This window comes from Prinia subflava, chromosome 1, assembly GCF_021018805.1.
Source record: "Prinia subflava isolate CZ2003 ecotype Zambia chromosome 1, Cam_Psub_1.2, whole genome shotgun sequence".
In the NCBI taxonomy this organism is placed as follows: domain Eukaryota; kingdom Metazoa; phylum Chordata; class Aves; order Passeriformes; family Cisticolidae; genus Prinia; species Prinia subflava.
The window spans coordinates 20,222,973-20,244,237 of record NC_086247.1 but is presented as its reverse complement, the minus strand read 5'-3'; the positions used below and the strand labels follow the sequence as shown (position 1 = coordinate 20,244,237).

The 21,265-nt window shown below is 41.8% G+C and overlaps 2 protein-coding genes across 2 annotated transcripts in view; one reads left to right on the top strand and one right to left on the bottom strand.

The window, feature by feature from the left end:
* Positions 1-1,183: 1,183 nt before the first annotated feature.
* SLC25A32 (solute carrier family 25 member 32) lies at positions 1,184-15,668 on the bottom strand. The gene is made up of 7 exons (XM_063389802.1): positions 15,458-15,668; positions 12,520-12,670; positions 11,393-11,478; positions 10,016-10,176; positions 4,441-4,554; positions 3,726-3,871; positions 1,184-2,294 (listed from the first exon to the last, which is right to left on the bottom strand). The coding sequence occupies exons 1-7, from the start codon at positions 15,621-15,623 to the stop codon at positions 2,159-2,161; spliced, it is 960 nt and encodes a 319-aa protein (XP_063245872.1). The 5' UTR covers positions 15,624-15,668; the 3' UTR covers positions 1,184-2,158.
* Positions 15,650-21,265, top strand: part of DCAF13 (DDB1 and CUL4 associated factor 13) — a 25,614-nt gene continuing 19,998 nt past the window's right edge. The window contains exons 1-4 of the mRNA XM_063389790.1: positions 15,650-15,800; positions 16,800-16,999; positions 19,187-19,294; positions 20,987-21,076. Of these exons, the coding sequence (XP_063245860.1) occupies positions 15,731-15,800; positions 16,800-16,999; positions 19,187-19,294; positions 20,987-21,076 (468 nt within the window). The 5' untranslated portion in view covers positions 15,650-15,730. The remainder of the gene's footprint in view (positions 15,801-16,799; positions 17,000-19,186; positions 19,295-20,986; positions 21,077-21,265) is intronic.

Below are 21,265 nucleotides of genomic sequence, written 5' to 3'. Positions count from 1 at the left end.
TTTGCTGCAAGCCAGCAAGTTACACAGCTGGTATTTTGTCTCTGAAGAACTGTAATGTTTTCACTGGCTTGGACGATGGTTTTAAGGTATCTGAACACAAACAAGTCACTATTTGCTGGGCTGTGGTGTGAACTTACAGAACAGCAGTTAACACACAGTGAGTGATTGTGCACATGCTCACAGCCTCTCTGCCTTTACCCTGAAGCACCAGGGGGCTGTTCTGGGCCCAGGGCACACCAATCCAGGGTAGTACAGCTTTTTCTTTTTTATGCACAGCTTTTTCTCTTTTGTGATGTTTTCATATGTCTTCACAATATATTTTGTACCCTGGGTGGTAGAGTTAACTCAGTGTTCCATTGAATTCATTCTATGTGCCACAAAACACACAAACACTGGTAAGCACCCTCCAAAGGGAGAAGCTGCTGTTATGGATCTACATAATTTACATGGTAAACTTCCAGTTAATTTATCTTCAGCTAAATACACACAGAACCTTCTGTAATAAAAACCAAAGCCAGCAATACTGGCCCCAGATGAGATTATCAACTGTATCAGTAGAGGGGATGGGATTGTGGAAGTGTAAATTATTAATAAAGTTAGTAATTCACAAAATGTGGCATGTGGCAGTAGTATCTACAAAAACAAGCACGTAGATCGCTGAACAAAGGTTCAAAATGCTGAGCAGTTTCTGTATCTTTCCAGATTTTAACTTAAAATTTAAACCACGTCTCTAACCTGTTATTTTTTTATTAAAAAATTGTTCTCTGCTTTAGGTTAGTCTGGTAAACAGGAAACTTCTCTAAGTGATTATTCTGTTCCCTGTGTAACTCATTTTCCCGAACTGTTTGATAGCCTTTGCTAACTTATTTCCTAGTGACATAATACTTACTAGACACTTAATATCTTTTTACAGACAGCAGAAGGCAGATGTTAGTGTCAGTAATGTCTCTTCTCAAAGAAATAAAAAACCTCAAACCACCAAACCCAGAACTCTAAAAAGTACATATCCTTGATGGCAATTATTGGTGTGGAAAAAACCCATAATTTTTATACAAATTTACTGAGATGTACTATAATTTAATTTATCAGTAAGTTGGCAATCAATATGACAACAATCTTTTGCTTAAACCAAATCAGAAGACATTAATGGATTGTTCTGGTTTTTTTAAGAAAGTCCTGTGCACAGGATTTTTTTAGACTAGAAACTTTTTTTTCGAGAGAGTATTATTGAAAATAAGTGTGGTCTTATTCACTATTACACTGGTTTGAACACATTGCAATGGGATTACAAGAAAAAAAATCCTGATTTTTAAAATGGAAGCCCACTTTCAAACATACATTTACTTAGTAATATTTGGACAGATGTATCATTAATGGAGACAGACTGGCACAGAGAGAGATGGCGAGGGAATGAAAGAGAGAGAAAATAAGAATTATGTGGCCAGCAATGCATTCACTTTTAGCACGTCAGTCTGCTGCTAGAACCAAGTCAAAAACCACAGTGCAAGTCTGTCCTGGTATGAGACAAGAACTGAGTTTCATCAGGCTTGCAATTATTCAAACACCAGAAGGGACAGCTGTTTTAAAAAAACAATTTCAGTTTCCAAACTGCACCCCACTGAGGCAGCATTTTTGTGTTGGATGAGCAATGGAGTCTGGAGCATTCCATATCCTAAAATCTGACGAATAACACAGAGGTGGATTCAGGTGACATTCCTTGTTTTAATGAGACTCAGAGATATAAGAAAGTTTTGACAGGACCCAGGATTGCTTTCAGATGAAGTTTTCCACTTGTGCAGGAGCAGAATCTCACCAACTGTTGAGATGTTGAGACTTGTTGAAACTGCTCAGTGGGTTATTCCAGGCAGGCCAGGATGAATGGAATTGCTGTGCAGCTGCTTTCACCCAGTCACAGCACTAGTATTTCACAGTTGCAGACATCTGCTTCAAGCAGACACAGCTGATTCAGAGAGGAAGGCAGCAATGCAGGAACATTCCACAGGAGAGATGTTGGCAGGGCTTATTGTCTCTACACTCTTTCCTCAAAATACCAGATCAATTCAAAGTGTCAGAGAAGACTGCCAAACTAAATTTCTCCCAGATCATAAATATAAAAAATAAAGGATAGATTCCTTCCTAGGAACACAAGTTCATACCTTTAATTATTTTCTTTTCTAAAACCAAGTAAAAAGCCAGACACATTTTCATAAACTACAAATGTAATACAGCAGGCAGGAGTCACTCTGATCACATTAGGTATAATTCCTTTGTAAAATCCATGAACACCTTCTTTCCTTTAAAGACAAAAAAAATCATTTTAATTAATGTCTTTTAATAGAAAAAATCAGATATAATACAAAGCCTGGAATTTTATTTCTCAAACTCCCATTGAGAGATGTACTTCAGGTTAAAAATTACAATTTCAGACAGTGGTTAAAATGTATCACGTATTAACCCATCATTTTTTCTTCTGAACATATAATAGCACTATGGAGCTCAGTTATTTAGCCCAAGCTTTGAGTATTTTTTTGCAAGTATTGTTTAAGTGGAAGGCAATTTACTATCTTTCTTCATGCTATGAGAACTGGCTGAACTACTAAGAGAAGTCAGCATTCATTTTTTGAGAATTTAGGCATCCCCGCCAGAATTTTGATTCTAATGGCCAATAAATGAGAATCAAATTTGAACCAATTTGAATCAGTGTGTCATGCCAGGGCTGTTAAAAAGTTTCAGAGACATTAAATCCCAGCTATTTAGGTGCAGGCCTAGGACACCTGGAAGGGTGAGTAAACAGGGATCCTGAGAAATGCTTGGGTGTGGTTTACACTGCCCTCCCTAAGTCGCATTTGTTTCATCATGGGCACAGCAGTGGCTCCAGAATGGCTGGACTACACTTTACCAGAACTAATAAGCCTTCCTGTAGCCTGCAGCACTGACGGGCACAGCGCTGACACATCAGAGCTATTTTTGCTCTCAACTGCCTCCAGTCAAAATGGCTGTACAGCCTCTGAACCAGGGGTGCTGCTAGAACAACACAGGCTCAGTCACTTTTTCAGCTGTCGCCTCTTCACAGCCCAGGACTGGGGGTCCATCTGCAGCCCAGAAGCGCTGCCCAGAGCAGTGGATGCACTGCAGAGGGGGCCACACCTAGAACCACACAGGTCTGTGTGAAAACTCCCCTGCACTGAGGAGCTCAGGGAAGGTCTGTGAGAAGACACCAATAGGTGTGAGGTCACAGGTCCCAGAGGAAGCTGGCACAAATGCAGTCAGGCCCCAGGGTAACCCAGGGACATCAGTATAATCAGCTCTGGCTAGCTCACTTCACCTTGCCAGGAATTTGGATTAGCCACAACTCCCAGCAGCACAACGTTCCTGTCCTATGTGATAAGCTGAAGCAGTTCAAGTGAGACTTCATTTAGTGTCCCAAACTGGCCACGACAATGTTATTTTCTAGCCTGTGAAATTTGCTGGGGAAGAGAGAAGGGAGACAGAACAAACAACAGAAACAAATAAACCTGCAGGGGGGCACTGACCCTCTCCCATCTCCTCCTCTCTCCTTAGCTTACAGCTCTTGGTGGCATCTTGCACAATATGACCATACAACTTACACTTTGTTTGCTCTGAACTGTACTGGTTCTGCAAGTCAGCACAGAAGCCAGTAAAGGCAGCTCTGATTCTGTAAAACTCAGTTTCCAACATGCAGGCTTTTAACTTTGCACACCTACCTCCATGTCCTGCGGATCACATCAAAAACCCCAGAGTATGTGTTATGCTGGTCTTGGAGACGAGCTCGCACAACTTGATAGGGATAGGTTGCTGACACAGCAAATATTTTGGATACAGCTGCCATCATTATGTATTCCACAGTGTTCTAAAAGCAACAAAAATGTTCAGACTTTCCTTAGGTATGGATTAAATTAGCCAGTTCCCAAAATCTTATCTGATTTTTAAATGTACAACCAAGCAATAGTCTAGATTTTCCCCCCTTATAATACAACACATTAAAAGATATGCCAGTGTTCACTATATGCAGTGCTACAAGTAATGTAAAACTGTACAAGACTGTAAAACATGTGTGGTGCCTTCTCATTCCCACCAAGAGAAACACTTCTTCCAAAAGTAGCTACCTTTGCCCAAGTTGCACCCAAACCGTTTTCCAGGGTTTAATACCACTCCCTCTGGTTCCACAAAGTAAGAAAAAACCCTCATTCCTTCCTTTAAAATTCTCAAAACACTTGCCAGAATAAGAAGCTGGTTTTCAAAAACAGTCAACCAGTTGCTTGATCGTAAAGAGTGAGAAAGTATTACTTCCTTATATATATTCTGCATTTCAGTAATGTAGCAATACTTTGCACATCTGGCTGCTGTATAACCTGACAAACGGAATCAGCTTCTATTTATTTACATGCCACAACATAATTTTATTCTCAAGCGTCATACCAATTTTGTATCTGATACTCTGTTTCTATACTTGTTGTATCTCTCTTTCAAATCCTCGTAGGCCATGAACTGAAGTGCTCCATGCGATGTTCCAAACAGACCAGGCACAAATCCCTAAAATAAGGTTAAAACAAGGTTAAAGGGCAATGCACAAAACCTAAACAACTTGATGGAGCTCACACAGCTACATTTGTCCTCCCTTAATGTACAGACTGTGCCTGCACAGCTGTTGCAGGCTGACTCAGGTATTCCTAGGGGCAGGCATCACACACACACACGTAATAAATGCTACTTTTCTGACACACAGCCTAGAGTCACCTACTGAGTCACTGAGATAAAACAAGTGGCCCAGGGGCTCCACCTCACAGAGCACAAGCTGGAAACACAGATTAGGATTGCAGGATCACAAACCAAGCTGTGGTCTTGCAAATGTGCTGCTCAGTGCCTGCTCCTTTCCAGAGACTGGCACTGAGGGGTTTGGTTCCCACCTGACACTGGTAAAGCAATGACAGATGCTGGCAACTCAGAGAAGGGCCATCAGGAGCAGAGGTACAAAAAAATTACTATGACTGAGCCTGGGAATAGATACGTGTGCGTTTGCATGTGTATCTCTAAATAAATACGTGTCTATGAGATATCTACATATTCCTACACTGAAAATGTTCATGTCTATACAGAATCATAGAATCATTTTGGTTGGAAAAGACCTTTGAAATTATCAAGTCCAGCCATAAGCCTGACACTGCCATGTCCACCACACACCATGTCCCTGTGGGAGAAGAGAGCGAGCTGCTCCAGCACTGTCCTTCTTGCACACATAAACACACGAAAATATACATCAACCTTTAGCTTCAAAAAAGTTGAAATGAAGGGGGGAAACAGGTACTTTCTGAACTGTCTCCACAAGAAAGAGAAGGCAGGAGTTCCTCCAGAAGCAGGACATTAAAATGAGCTGCCAGCTGTATGAGTTCTGAAACACATTAATTCTCTTTTTGAAGAGTTGGTCACTTGCATAAAAATTGCACAAAATACCACTTCAGGGATCAGCTCTCCAAATGCTACATATAGATTTCTAAAGTTTTTCAGTCATTCAGGAAAAGATTTTTTAGATTTTTTTTTAATAAATGAGGATAAATTGCTTCTCACAGTAAGAAATATGAACTCATCATCATGACCACAAACTGGTGAAAGTCCCAGAAAAAAAACCTTCCCTAAATGAGAACAAGTGGAATTAAACCACAAATCTGTATTTTGTCAGCTGTAAGTACAAAGTGAAGTTTGAATCCAAAGGGCCCCAACAGAGGGAAAAGGACAACTTTGGTTTTCAGAAATCCTGGATCAGAGAAGAAAATAGAAGTAATATGAAAACAGAAGGAGCAGAAAAAAATTATGAAAAATGTCAAAGAAAAAATTATCTGGGTCAGAAAAAAAGTGAAGAATATGAAACTTACAGACAGTGATAGCAGGGAAAATCTTCACAAACATTTCCCAGTGATTAAACAGTAAACCCACTAAAAGACAGTGGAAGTGATTGTTCTCCACTTGGAAAGAATTAGAACAATGTATTTATATCATAGAAGAATGAGCTAATACTTTCCCAGCCAACAAAAGAAGAACATTGAACAATCTTTAAGGGGACTAAATTCTTAAACTTAAGCCAGAAGATTTGGATAACTTGCACCCCAGAGTCCTAAAGCATCTCCTGGTTGTACTTCACAAACAAATACCAGCACACTTTAGATCTTGTGCTGATGAGAAAAGCTTCTAAAGACTGAGGGACTTTTAATGTTGAGCCAATATTGAAAAATGCAAGAAGGGAGTGAGGCAACTGTCAGCCAATGTGCTTCAGTAAAACAGGAGCTGACCCAGGTTTCTATTGATCATAGAAAACAACACATTCTTATGGAAAAATGTTTCTAAGAAAAATGTTTCTTCACAGCACTGAAATATCTTGGCTGAGAAAGTTTTTGAAACATATTTTATTTTCTTATTGTTAGAATAATAGAAAATATTTTCTTGCCACAAAATTTGATAGAATTTACTATTTATGTTGATCCCTAATATGACCATAAAGATTTTATAATAACTTCATGTATTTCTTGTAATTTTTTACTTTAATATTTGAACTATATCTTTAGAAGATTTTTGCCATGAAGGTATGACAAGATGAGTGATTTCTCAAAGAAGTCCTGCTTGAATTCTCTTTTAAGGGATTAGGACAATAGACAGAATTATATATATGATTAGAAATTTAAATGGCATATAATTCTGAGCAGCAGACAGTGGGAATAAAGAAATATTTTAAAAGTTGGTTTAAAGCATTTTAAGTGCTGAAAGTCCATGACAAGAAGAAAATGTCCTGTTGGTTAGTGTTTCAAAGGTTACCTATCACAATAAAAAGAAACAAAGGCAAATGCACACACTGGAAAAGGTGTGCTTAGTGAAGAAGGGAACAAGGTTCACTTGGTGATGTGGTACTCACATCACTGCCTGAAGTGCTTGACAGCACTCAAGCTAGAACAGCCTCTGCTGCATGTTTCAAAAGAATGCAGCAAATACTCCTTGTAGTCTCTCCAGTGTTGCCCTCTTTGGGGCTCCCAGTTTGTTAAAGATCTGTAGTATCTGAGTGCCCTGCTCTGACAGCTTGTGCAGACAAGACACTGAAGTTGCCATGATCATATTGATTCCTTCATGGTGAAAAATGTTACGACCTTTTATGTGAAAGCCACTTGTGCTTGTGGCTCCGTGTAGAATCTGCAACTTCAGTTAAAATCCAGATGGCAAATTCTCAATGGATTTTGCTATGTACAAACACAAATGTATAGAAAGCTTACAAGCTTTCTATTTACAAGAAAAATAACAGAAGCAAAAGCATTGCAAAATAAAAGAGAGCTAAGTGTCTTAGCCATTGAGGGACCACAAGAAGTACTTTACCCTGAGCATAGAATTGTGCCTACCAAAGATGAAATCATGACACAGAAGTGTCCAAATATATTTTACTTGGTAACGAGCACACATTACTGTTATGACTTTTGTTGTTGTCAGCACACTACATTATTATTCTCAGTCTTGATGAACCTGGATTTTACTTCAACCTCCTTAAATTTTCCACATTTCCTGTGTACTTTACTCTTATTTATTAAGCATTGCTCTATTTTCAACTGCTGCTTCTAGATCATCAATAAAAGAGAATAAAAATGCACACACAGAAATACGGAGGCCATGAAGAATGTCAGCTGCACTCCTGACTGATGTCTTAGTAGTCAGTCACTCTAGACTATACATCTAGCAGTTTCTCAACAGCTCAGAGATATTTTATGTTTTCCTAGAAGCACCAATCCTACAATCTTACAACTATTTTACCATGTTTGGTCACTCCTACCTTATGCTTGAAAAGAACAACACAGCAATCATAACGTGAAGACAGTTGTATGACATTCAACTTCACAGCAAAGTAATTTTTAGAGCTCAGATCTCCAGCAGATCCATGGGTGTGTTCAAAGTACATAACTCCAAGGTGTTTTTTAATTAGGCCTGGTTTGCAGCAGAGCAGCTCTGTCCCCAGTCATCGGGGGATAGAGGCCAAAAGACAAAGCCCAGTGGATGGAGGGTGTGGAAGATCAATGACTGGATGATTACCGGGATAATGAGTGAAGGAGACTCCTCCTGCCTTTTCAAAACCGGGCCAAGTTCAAGAGGAACAGCTGCTCTGAGAAACTCAGATTCAGACAAACTATATTTCATGAACAATCAATACCCAGCAGAGCTAATAAAGACAGCTTTGATCCCTGCTAGAAAGACTGATGTAGCCTGACATTACCAGTTTGTACTGCAAAGGACTTAAAGGATTTGCTCAGATCAGTAACAGCATCTGTGCAATAACGAACAACATTGAACTGCTTGGGCAGAAGTACCATTCTTGAGAATCTCAAACAGAAAGAAACTCCTTCCAGATTTTACTTCCAATTCTATCTATATGAGAAAGCTGTTCTATTTGAGGTCCCTTCATTTACAATAAGGTGGTACTATCTGAGATTCCCTTATCTGCTAGGGAATAAGGAATGCCATCTGAAATGAAGATTATGAGGAAAAAGAAGACAATTGTGTGTACAACTCCTGTGACTCAGGGCAGTCAAGAAAGCTTTAGCTGTAAAACTCCCCCAAACACTGAAATGGAGGAAGGCTAAAGCATGTACAAGTCAAAGAGCAACCTGAAGAGGTGCGTTTTCCGCCAGTATAGATCAGGTTGAGAGAGTCCTGACGTCAAATGGAAGTTGCTCAGTGTGCATACCTATGTAGGTCACTCAGGACCTATTTAGGTCACCTTCTTTGCAGATTTAAGCAAGTAATTTGCTTTTTCAAAGGAAGTAGCTGCTTTAGTCCCACACTTGCAGATTAACACTACAAAGAAGTGTCTAGTGCCAAAGGCGACACGCTACGCACACGAATAATCTGAAAAGAAGGGTGGAAGGACATCTTAAAACCTAACAGATCCAAGAAATCAGAACTTATCTACATGGAACAGAGCAGACATCCAGGCAGGCAAATCAGAAATCCTGACAATTTCAATTTAGGAATAAGTAAGGTGCCTTGCTCCTGGTGGTAGAATTTGGCATTCATTGCCATGAAGTGTGCAAGTCTTACAGAATAGGAAAGATCACATTTTTCACTGAAAATAAAAGAAGCTAATGATCAGTAATCAGGAAAATTTCTAAGAGAAACTGGTCTTGTTCCCTGTCCCTGGCAGTGTTCAAGGCCAGGTTGGATGGGGCTCTAAGCAGCCTGTGCTAGTGAAAAGGTGTCCCTGCCCATTGCAGGCATGTTGGAACAAGAATGTCTTTAAGATCCCTTCCAACCCAAGTCATTCTATGATTCAATGACTCTGCACCAATACTTGCAGGAGAAGAGCCAGCCTGGACTAAAATAGGTTTCTTCACAACTTCCAGGCACTGATGAATGCATTCTTGATGTCATGACCTGAAGGGAGGAGGAGGCAAAAAGTCCAAATCTTGTTGCCATCTGTTTCCCTAAATTAAAGGGAACAAAAACCCACACATATGCAGACCATATTTAGAGGTCTGCAAATTTAATATATCTAGAGCTGACAGATTATGGACATCAATAACCAGAGGGCAAATAAGCAGTTGTGAAATGATCCATTGTGAAAGAAAAGATTAGCAGGTACTTTAGTCATGTTATCTTCCAGAAGGTGTTAGCAATACAGAGATAAGGGACAAAACGCAAGGAAGTACTACCAGCAACATAGGTTACATTGTTGTTGCCCTGCTTATACAAATTATTATAATTCTATAATTAGTATTCTAATTAATATAATTCTAATTAATATAATTCTAATTAATATTCAAATTATAGGAAGATTCAAAAAATTACAAAGCAGTTTATACACAGTATAATGGCTTTTCTTCTGACTAAGCCTTTTTGCTGCAGTTCTTCAGAGGGAAAGACTCACAGAATGGAAGTGAGCTATTACTATTTTTTCTTAATAGATAAATATTCAGAAGTCTCACTATCCTACTGGGTGGTGCCAGGCAATCCTGGATTTTTTCTTGATTACCTTATACAAGCCACGTATGCCCTCTGTCTTGTATATCTTTACAAGAGCATCAATCATTCCTGTGTACTGCCGCTTGGAGGGATCCACGCCAGCGTTATACTGCAGCATAAGTCGAGTCTTGGTTACCCATATTGGGTTTGTAATGCAGAGGGTCATGGCTCCTGAGAACAGACACAAGTTACAATCATTGTTATGCCAGCTCCATAGGCCGTCCCAGTTTGTTCAGTCCAATATAACACAGGTTTCTCAATGACAAAACTACTTTTCCTACCAGGGTACTCATATTGTTTAAAGCAGGTGAAGTTTATGTGCTCCACTGCACCCTCTCTCTCCCTTCAAAGCTCACAGTCAAGTCCAATTCACTCCTGCTGGGGGCACTTTTGCAGGGCACATGTATTTTTGCATATTCCTAGTACAGCCCCTTTTATGCTTCACCTTTCCAGTTAGTTGTATAATCTGAAGTAGACAGGAAATGTAATTTCTTAATGTACCATTGATTATCTGAGTTATTCTTCAGTATACAATAATTCAAAATTTAATGGACACCTCAGTGATGAGAAATTTGCTTAATAATATTGACAGGTTAATAGCAACAACCTATTATAGCTTTATAAATTATTGAAAATACCATAGTAGCAGAATCCATTACTATATTTCATGTCAAACAATATGCAAAACATGCTAAACAATATGCCTTATATTTCAACATTAAATGAATGCTTCAAAATCCTTATAAAAAGTCTTCCAAATTGCCTGTACAGTATGTAGTGACAGGACAAGGGGGAATTATTCAAACTGAAAGAGAGTAGGTTTACATTAGATATGAGGCAGAAATTCTTTACTGTGACAGTGGTGAGGCACTGCAACAGGTTGATCAGAGAAGCTGTGGATGCCCCATCTCTGGAAGTGTTCAAGACCAGGCTGGATGAGGCTTTGAGCAACTTGGTCTAGTGGGAGGTGTCCCAGACAGTGACAGGGGGTTGGAACTAGCGTTCCTTCCAACCCAAACCATTCCATGATTCAATAGGCCACCTCCTTCCCAGGTCCAAGTGTTAAACACTTAACAAGTTAACAATCTGATAGCAGCAGATTTCTATAGTTACATTTTGGGACCCAATACAGTACTAAATATGGAAAGTGCTTATACAGAATGAAAACGAAGACAAAAGACATTTTGACAACAGCTGTGCAAAACTGAGGGACCACCGTGACCCATCTATTTGTGCTACACATCTTTGTTTTATTTACAAACTATTGCATTTGGGTTGGAACACTTACACTTACCACCTGTAAGAAAAAGCTGCACTGACAGAGAAAGGCAAGTAGCAGCACATGGAAAGGCTACAAGTGAACATTAATCTTTGCATTTAACCTCACCTGCTTCTGCAGCTGACACCAGGTGTTCGCTTGCACTGAGACTTTCCATCTTCCCCTCCTTCTTGTAAGCTTTGATGGCATTGTAACTGGAAAATGTACAATATAATTTAGTAAAGGTGGAAACAGACCTACATCACAAAAAACCCAAGTCCAGAATGACAGACCTGACCTAAGATCATGGTGGCACACACCCTTGGACAAAAAGGTATCCAAACTACCTTTATTTAATTGATTAATCGATCTGTGAGCAGTTTGCTCTTTAAAGCGAGCTATGGTTATATGCATTTAAATTGTATAATTAAACTGTCAGTATCAACGGGACTGCATCTTGAAAATTTAAGATATCAAGAATTAACTTCTAAAAGAAGTTTATTGGGAGCCACAGTGCCAGGTATCTACCCTCTAGCTCAGAAATACACTGAGCTTTCTTCTCTTGATTCAGTTTGCAATCTTTGTGACTTAAGAAATTGTCAATAGAAGATGAAATGTTAATAGCAATCTACAGCAAAGCTTAAGGACTGAAGTACAACAATAACAGAGTCTAGACAATTGACAAGTGAGCTGTGCATAGGCATGCCAGCGAACTAGTCCCTAAAATGTTTCAACTAATAGGGATAAGCAGTAAATCAGGTCACAGTAAGAGTTAATAAAGTAGAATATTAAAAAACAGGATTTAAAAGCAGAGCCCATCAACTGACAAAAACAATGAAAAAACTGTCACTAAAATGACTAAAAACAACCAGACATTTAGTTTTAGTAAAAAAACCTCATGCTCTTTAAAACTTAAGAAATCAATTTAGATTCTTGCTTTTCATGAAGTTTTAAGAACAGTGTATTGGCAACTCTAGAGAATTCTTTATGAATACTACCATCACTTCTCAACCTCCTTAGTATTTTCACAGCATCAAGGGGAATGCACCGTACCAGGACAAAGGAACAGGCCTCTGACTCAAATTGCTTAAACTCTAAAACAGCAAACCATAATAAACATTAACAGACCTGCACTAGCTAAGAGAATGACAAGTATGTAAGTCACTTAGCACATTTTTATACCTCACAAAGAAGATGCAATGTATATCTGAACGCTACGTTGTGCAGGGTGTGACACATTTTACAGTTCTACTTACAAGAAAAAGTAAAGTCCCCAGGAAGCCCCTGCTCCCACCATGTTTGGAGTTACCCCTTGGTACAGGCCTCGTAGTCCTTCATGCTTCCACACCGTGGTCATACAGTGGAGAATCCCATTGTACTTTGGCCTCAGCTCCAATCCATCGCTTACTACAAAAGAAAGAAATTCTGCTGGGAAACATGTTGGGAAGCATAAAGTTCAACTGTGTCCAAGCCAACGCAGAAGTACCCAGCCTCTAAAGCAAGCAATAAATAAACATGAAACCTAACTGATCCACTGTATTATAAGAGTAGTATTTCACAAGTATGCAAGGGTTGGGGTTTGCAGCTTTATAAGCCTAGAGTTCAAGAACTTAGGAAAAAACAAAGGGGAGAAAGAAACAAAAAAACCAGACGACTCCGCAGCTCAGTTAAGAGGAAAGTTTCTATTAATCTGACAAGGCTAAGTAAATGCACTTTTCTGTATTTTTGATGAGCAGCAAGTTTGAAGTTTTCTGTCTCTTCTTTTTAGCACTCCAGCAATTTTGCATCATATTTCAAGTGATATGGATGACATGTTTCTCTAAGTTGTTTAGACAAGTCCTAAGTAACAATCCTTCAATTCAAATTTTCTCTTTAGAATGTTCCATAAAGCGATGGGTCACGTCTTACTGATTCCCAAGTCAGTTTTTACCAGAATATTCAAAGATTTCTTTTCCCACCTAATAACCTAACACCTGATTGTCCAAATATTCAGAAAACGTCACTTCAAAAATACAGAAAACACACAAGTTTTTGTCTGACAGATCATGTACAACATGGATGTTCACACAACTTGGAGCAGTAACTACTATTGCTCCTACATAACAGCAAGGGAGTAAGTTGCTTACTGCTGACATATGTGATGTGGTCCACAGTGAGATGACAAGAGAGAACAGTCACAAGCTGAAATACAGGGAATTCTGACCAGAACTTTTTATCCAGCAGAGTGCCCAAATACTTGAACAAGTTGCCTGAAGAGCATCTTTGGAGCCACTCAAAACTCCAGCACACAAGATTGAACAAACTGATCTAAGCAGAGCTTATCTGAGTAGGGGGTGAACTCCTTAGATCTCTTCTGACTGAAATTACTCTTATTATGCCAACACAGCAGCAGCTTTCATTCTTAATACAGACATATGGCTAGACTGCAACTGTACTGAAAACTGATCTCAAAGTTTTACAAGAAGTGTAGTTTTTGTGTCCCCATCAAAATTAATCCTGGTAAACAGGCATTTTCTGTTCAGTGCCACATTTATTATTCATTCTCCTTGAAGTCTGTGTCCAGTACTGCACTACATTGTGACAGACTTGAGTGTTAAAGACAAAACGCTTTTGCTGAGCACAGTGTGACCAGGCCTCAACACCTTGATAACCACTCAAAACTAGAATACAAACACCTCTTTTCTCCTTCCTGAGTAAGTATTGCTAGACCTTTCCCAAAGACATTTATGAAACTTTTTACCATGCAGATGCTAGATCAAGTTTATAAACATATTAAACATGGGAAATCAGAGACATGAATCTTTCTGTCTTTCTGTCAATTATGCTGTCAAGCATCTTCACAACATTCATTTCTGATATCAGCTCCTGCTCCCTGGTTGAAGACAAAACATAGGAATTGTTATTTTCAACCCAAAGAAGCATGTGAAAGTACGTGACCTCCACCAGCCACCTAATCCAAACCTGTACTCAAACCAGCTCTAATTAGATCTGGTTACTTAGGGACACGACCAGTTGACTCCTGAATGTTTCTATGGCTGAAGAGATTACATCTTCTCTGGGTAACCTTTTCCAGTATTTGCCAATTCTCACAGTGAAATAACTGGAATTTTCCATGTTTATACTTGTGCCTGTTCTTTTTTGGCCTAATAACTATCTCCAAGAATCTGGCTTAACCTTCTCTGCGTCTTCCAATAACACTGTCATAGAGTGTAATCTCAGCTCCCCTCAGCCCGTCCTTCCTGAGGCTGAGCTGACCCTGTTCTGTCAGCCTGTTCCATGCCATGTGCTCCAGCCCCTGCACCAGTCTGGCGGCCTCCACTGGAATCACACCAGTGTCTCACTGTCCTCCATCCTTGTCCTGGAGAGCCCCAAACTCGACACATACTTCTGATGTAGTCTTACACATAGAAAACAGAGAGAAAAGAGCCCTTCTGCTGGCTATGCTTTTCATAATGCAGACTAGGATGCGCCCAAGTAGGACACGCAATGTTTTAAATTTTGTCAAACGTCTCTGTGATAGTTTGGTTTTGAGATCTTAAAACATCCATGTGTCTATTTAAGAAGACAATCCAAAGATACAGTAAAATGTTTCACCTCTCTGAAAGAGAATATGGTAAATGGTGCACAAGCTTCTCACATTGGCAGAAAAGTCAAGAGAAGTCGCTATGTTTCCCCGTGGAAAAACAAACCAGTCAAGACTTTTCTGCAAAACAATACCACTGTTGTTAACAACCAATGTTATTCCAAAACTGCCGCTACGCTCTGAGTGTTGAAAATCTTTGGCACAAAGGTGAACTTTGACCGTGGGCTTGGGGCAATCCGCCTGTGAAAGCAGGCAGTGCTCCTGGTGTCCTCTGGTCCTGGGGGTCATGGAAGGGGGAAGAGGCTGCCCAGCTCTCTAACCTGCCTGGACGCAGCTCGAGGCACACCGCACATTCTGCAGTCCCTACCAGTGGCAAGAAGCTTTGGGATAGCAGGGAAGAGAATCGCAGACCGTCCCTTTCGGCTTACGGCCAGTTTATTCCACGGCGCGGGGCTGCAGCCGGCACCGGGGGGCTGCAGCCGCGCAGGGGGGGCAGAACAGCGCGGGCTCCGGGCAGAAAGGCCGGCGGGTCCCGGGCCGGGCTCGGCGAGCTCGGGCACAGGGCGCGCCTCTAGCGCAGGACGGCGCGGGGCCGGCCGGTCCGGCCTCACCTGCGAAGCGGATCTTGACGAGGTCCAGCGGGTGCAGCGCCAGGGTGGACAGCACGCCGCCGCTCATCCCCGCCGCCAGGTTCTCCAGCCGCACGTGCCGCAGCACGGAGCGCGCCGGCGGCTCCCGCGGCTCGCGCGCCGCGCACGCGGGGCCCGCGGCGCCCATCGCCGGCCGCGCGCGCGCAGGGGCGGGGCCGCGGCGGGGCTCGCGCTCTCGCGCGAGAACGGCCCGCGCGGCGCGTCCGGTCACGTGAGCCGGGGAGCGGCGGCGCCATGCGGGTGAAGGTGCTGAGCCGCAACCCCGATGACTACGTGAGGGACACCAAGCTGGACCTGCAGCGCGGTGAGCGGCCCGGCACCGGCCCGGGACCGGCCCACGCCCGGAAGGGATGGGGCCGGCGGCGCGGGAGGGAGCGAGGGAGGCAGGCCGGCCGGCCGGAAGGTGTTCGGGTGCCCGTCGTCCCCTCCCCTCCGCCGCTGGGCTGGTGCCCGCTGGCAGCGAGAGTGGGAGAGCTCGGGCCGGGGGCTATGGGCTTCCCTCCTTCCCAGCGCCGGGAGTTTTCCCCGCGGGTGCCCGCCCCAGGCGGGGATTGGCGTGCGGTGCCCTCCGCGGAGCAGAGCTTCCCCTGCCGCGCCGCGGGCCCGGCGGCTGCCGGGAGCTGCCGGGGTGGCCGAGCCTGGGCTGCAGCGGCGTCAGGGCAGGAGTGCGCGGCGGGGGTTTAATCACGGTTCTGGTACCCCGAGATTGCCTTTAGTGTTTCCTAGGTTACCCTCTGCAGTTTTTGCACTTATTGCTGTTTCGTTCCTGGTGCATCGAGTTCTGTTTCTTGTACATTCGTTATTACAACTGCCAGAAATGGTGTTGATTTTACCCACAGAATAATAGAGTTTGTAGGTTGGAAGGGACTTCTAAAGGTTATCTAGTCTAACCTCCTCACACCCTGCCTTGTGGTGGAAAGGGACACCTTCAGCTAGATCAGGCTGCTCAGAACCTTGCTGGGGCATGTGCCATCTCATTGTAAAAAGCTTCTTACTACTATCTAGTCTAAATTTACCCTCGTTAAGTTTAAAACTGTTATCATTTTGTCGTATATTCTCTTCAGATGTTCATAACAGAATATCTGAACAGAATATCTAAAAAATAGATCCCCATCTTTCTCATAGCCCCATTTTAAGTACTGAAAGGTCACAGTGATGTCTACTCAGAACCTTCTCTTCTCCAGGCTGAACAACCCCACCTCTCACAGCCTTTCCTCATGGGAGAGGTAGTACATCCCTCTGATCATCTTTGCTCTGGACCTGCTCCAGCACAGGTTTCTAATGTGTGTTCTTTCTGTTGCAGTTCCAAGGAACTATGATCCTGTATTGCATCCATTTGAGGTTGCACGAGAGTATGTAAGAGCTCTGAATGCCACAAAGCTAGAACGTGTGTTTGCAAAACCCTTTCTTACTTCACTTGATGGCCACAGAGATGGAGTTAATTGCATGGCCAAACATCCAAAAAGTTTGTCTACAGTGCTGTCTGGAGCTTGTGATGGAGAGGTAAGCTTAAAAACCACAACAAAGAAGGTACCTTTCTTTCTTATTTTCGTTTTTCTCTTTTGTGTTTTGTTGATTTGAGTTGGTTGGTTGGTTTGTTTTATCACACCTTAATTTTCTGTCTTTGTTCAGCACATTACCTTCATCCTCACTCGGAAGGTGAAACTTTTTGCTGCTCTATAACTCTGCCACTGTACAGGGGAGACAAATTGTATTGAAAGTTCGTGGGTTGAGATAAGGACAGGGACGAATCCCTCACCTATTACTACCAAGGACAAAAGAGACTGAGCTTGAGGTTATTAATTGAATTTATTATTAACAAACTCAGACCAGAATAATGAGAAGTAAAATAAGACTTAAATAAAACTACGTTTCCCACCCCCTCCTTCCCAGGCTCTCCCTCCTCCTCCCCAGCAGCACAGGGAAATGGGAAAAGGGGGTTACAGTCACTTCATTACAAGTTGTTCCTGCCTCTGCTCAGGGAGAGGAGGTGCTGTGCTGCTCCACTATGGGTCACTCCCATGGGAGACAGTTCTTCATGAACTGGCTGCAGCTCTTCATGAATTGCTGTTGTGTGGGTTCCACATTGTGCAGTCCTTCAAGAGCAGGCTGCTCCAGTGTGGGTCCCTCACAGGGTCACCAGTCCTAGGAAACCTGCTTCAGTGTGGGCTCCTCTCTCCATGGGTCCAGAAGTCCCTGCCAGGAGCCTGCTTCAGTGTGGGCTGGCCGTGGATCACAGCCTTTGGGTGCATCTCCCCTCAGTGTTCTCCACAGGTGCAGGTGAATCTCTGCACTCCCATTAAGCTCCTCCATGGCTGCCAGGGCACTGCTGCCTCACCATGGTCTTCATGAGGGGCTGCAGGGGAACCTCAGAACCTCAGCTCTTCCCCTTCCTTCTTCCCTTGCCTTGGTGTCTGCAGAGTTACTGCTCTCACGTATTCTGGCTCCTCTCTTCTCTGACTGCAGTTACATCTGCCCACTAGCTTTTATTCCTTTTATTCCTTCTTAAGTGTCATTACCACAATTTCTTACAAGCCTGGCCTTGGCCAGTGGTGTCTCTATGTGGAGCTGGCTGGCATTGGCTCTGCTGGACGTGGAGGAAGTTTCCAGCAGCTTCTCACAAAAGCCATCCCTGTGGACTCTCACTACCAAAACCTGGCCACGCAAACCCAGTACACATTGTTTTTGTTGTTGTTGTTGGTTGGTTGGTTGTTTTGTTTGTTTGTTTGTTTGTTTTTAGGGTTTTTTTGTGGGTTTTTTTGTTTTTTCTTTTTGCTGCCCACATGACCCCACCCCCTCCCCCTAAAGAAGTTAAACTGTTAGATTAGCTAGGGTGAAGGGGCACACAACCAAACAGTTTTTGTAATAACAATTTTTATACTGCCTAAAAAGGGCTAACCCTATATAAATATTTAATTGTTTTACCTAACTATAATAAATAGCAGTCAAGGATGCTTTATTTGCATTAGTTGCAGAAAAAATGACCTATCTTTTCTGAATTTTCGGTCTTTTCTCACCCTTACATTGCTCATTTTATAGTATTTCAATGCTTTAAAGGTGTCTTCTGGGCAGTTGGTTGCTTCCTACTTTTTATAGAAAGTGCATATGTCATGCAGTAAGTATAAGGGAGATTAACTTTTTCAGAGAGAAGTAGAACAAATTTCTGTGTAAGTTTAGTCAGATTTCTTATCCACTGATAGAATGAGTGAAATACTGGGACCTCCATTTCTTTGTTGTTGGTTTTTTTTTTTTATATAGCTGAAAAGCTTTGAAGCAGAAACCTCTGTGAGAAGTGGATATCTATAGAAAGTGTAGTACAGCATCTGGACTGAAAAAATTCTGTTGGTTCCAAATTTCTTTGTGCTTTTGTCTTTAAAGGGGTATCTTTTTGCTAAATTTATAACTGCTGCTCTTTTTTAGCAAGCATTCTAGTTCAAAAATATGGGGTGCAAAATGCAGAAAGTGTATAGCTTAGGTCAGGGAAGAGGGTGAGAATGAAAGAGCCTCACTTTAAAATTTATTTTTCAAGAAAGGAATGATTAAATAATTTTAACACGATAAAATCTGACTAGTGTCCAAGCCAACTCTGCCATTTCATTACAACGTGTGTGATCTCCTGTACTTGAGTTGTGAACTGCAGTTGTGAGCTTTAGAAAGCTTACAGAATATTTGCTCTTTTGTTTTGATCAGGTTAAAATTTGGAACTTGACCAGGCGACAGTGTATCCGCACTATACAAGCCCATGAAGGTTTTGTTCGAGGCATGTGTGCCCGTTTCTGTGGTACATCATTCTTCACTGTAAGTATTATGTGTCTCCTTAACAGTGCAGCAGCACAGGGTACCTGTTCACCATCTGTTTGCAACTGAGAAACTTGCTCTCTGCCACAGAATATTTAAATATTGTATGAATGTGCTTCTTAAATGTGTCAGTGAACCCAACAGTTCTGTTTACGATGAACTTTTTTCTGATGCTGTGGTATGGATGTCATTCAAGACCACTGAAGGGATAAATACCAGAAAAGAACTAACAGATGGTCATGTAATTAAAAAAATAAACTAGTTTTCATTAAAGTAATAACTGGATTATGTTCATTCAAAGATGTTAAAGCATGTAAAAAAAGTATGATTAAAAATTACTTGATTAAGATCATTCCATGTGAATAAAGCTTTATTAATTCATAAAAACCACAACAGATTCAGTTGCATGTAAACTGCTTGGAAATAATATGTCTTCGTGTTGGCATTGAAACGGTTCTAAGATAACACAACAAGAGGAAAAACTGAAGTGTCCCGAAGTTGTGCTTTGTTTGAACTGGCCATAGAAGAGCCATTTTCACTAGAGTATAATTATTTTTTCTAAGGTATATACCAGATCATAGGGACGGTAGTTAGGATATAGGGAAGGTCACTGTAAAAAATCCTCAGAGACTCCAAGTTTGTTACTCCCCTTTTGACAATCCATCTGCCTGAAAATTGAGAGAAGAAGAGAAGAAACAGTAGTAGCATAGTCAGGGAGGGGAAGATAAACTTGTAAAGCTAACATTTTTAGGCCTGTTTGCATGATCCAGGTCACTGCACAGCCATGCAAAAGCTTGTGCTGGCATTAGTGCAAGAGGTAGAACAAAATTTGGAACAGGCAACCAGAGCAACTGAGGTGGAAAGTGCCTTTTAACTGATTGCAGGCTCATCGAAGTGACTTCCAGAAGATAATTTGCAGTTTAGGGTGCCAGTTGATTAAAAACCACAAAATGTAGCCTTACAAAATAGCCGTCATCCCAGCTCACCTTTTTCCTATTAAGCTGTTTATTTTGGAAACTGGAAAAGCTTTATGGATCAAGGTAGTCAGTTGAATAGGTGAAGGAGAGGTAGTGGTGAGAAACAAATGACAAGCTGGGAATCAGTTGCCTGCTCTCAGAAGCCAGCAGAAGTCAACAATCTCTGAGCAGCAGGCACTGTGGAGCCAGCCCCCACCTCCTCTGTCTGCTCGCAGTACTGCAGCTTTTATTGCAGAGGGTTGTTCTGTGCTATGGAATACTCCACTGGCCAGCTCGGGACATCTGTCCTGCCTGTGTCCCCTCCCAGGATGCTGGCCACCCCAAGGCTGCTTGCTGTGGATGAGGCAGCGATGATGGAGACAGAGTGGGAGTGGGGGGAAGTGCCTGGGCACCAAGCAAGCACAGCCAAGGCCTGGGTGCTGGGTCTGCACTACTTCAGCCAAAAATCAAAAACACAGGGCCAGGTGGGCTGCTATGAGGAATGTTCACTCCAGCCAGACCATGTGCATGTTTTAACAATATATTATGACCAGGAGAGCTAATCTGTAGCTTGGAAGTATAAAATAGAACAGTTAACAGACAGGAGGAAGCATTTGTGTATATTACAGAGTTTTTCTTCTGAAAGAATGCGTGTTTTTAATTCCAAAGCACATCTAGCAAAATAAAAGGGAATATATTTACATAAAACTGTATGTGATTTCTCCAATATTTCCAGGTTGGTGATGACAAAACCGTGAAGCAGTGGAAAATGGAGAGCCCAGAATATGGAGAAGAGGAAGAACCTATTCATACAATTCTTGGAAAGGTAGTAAATCTGAGTTTTGATTTCCCCACACTTCTTTTGAATTAAGTTTGAATCATTTCTTATCTAGCTTTTGAAGGAGAGAGAGAAATAGTTTGTTATCACCTATTACCATAATGGATTGTAATTTGATGGCATCAAATTTTATAATGGCACTTTTAGAGTGTCTTCATGTTCTTATTACACTTATTT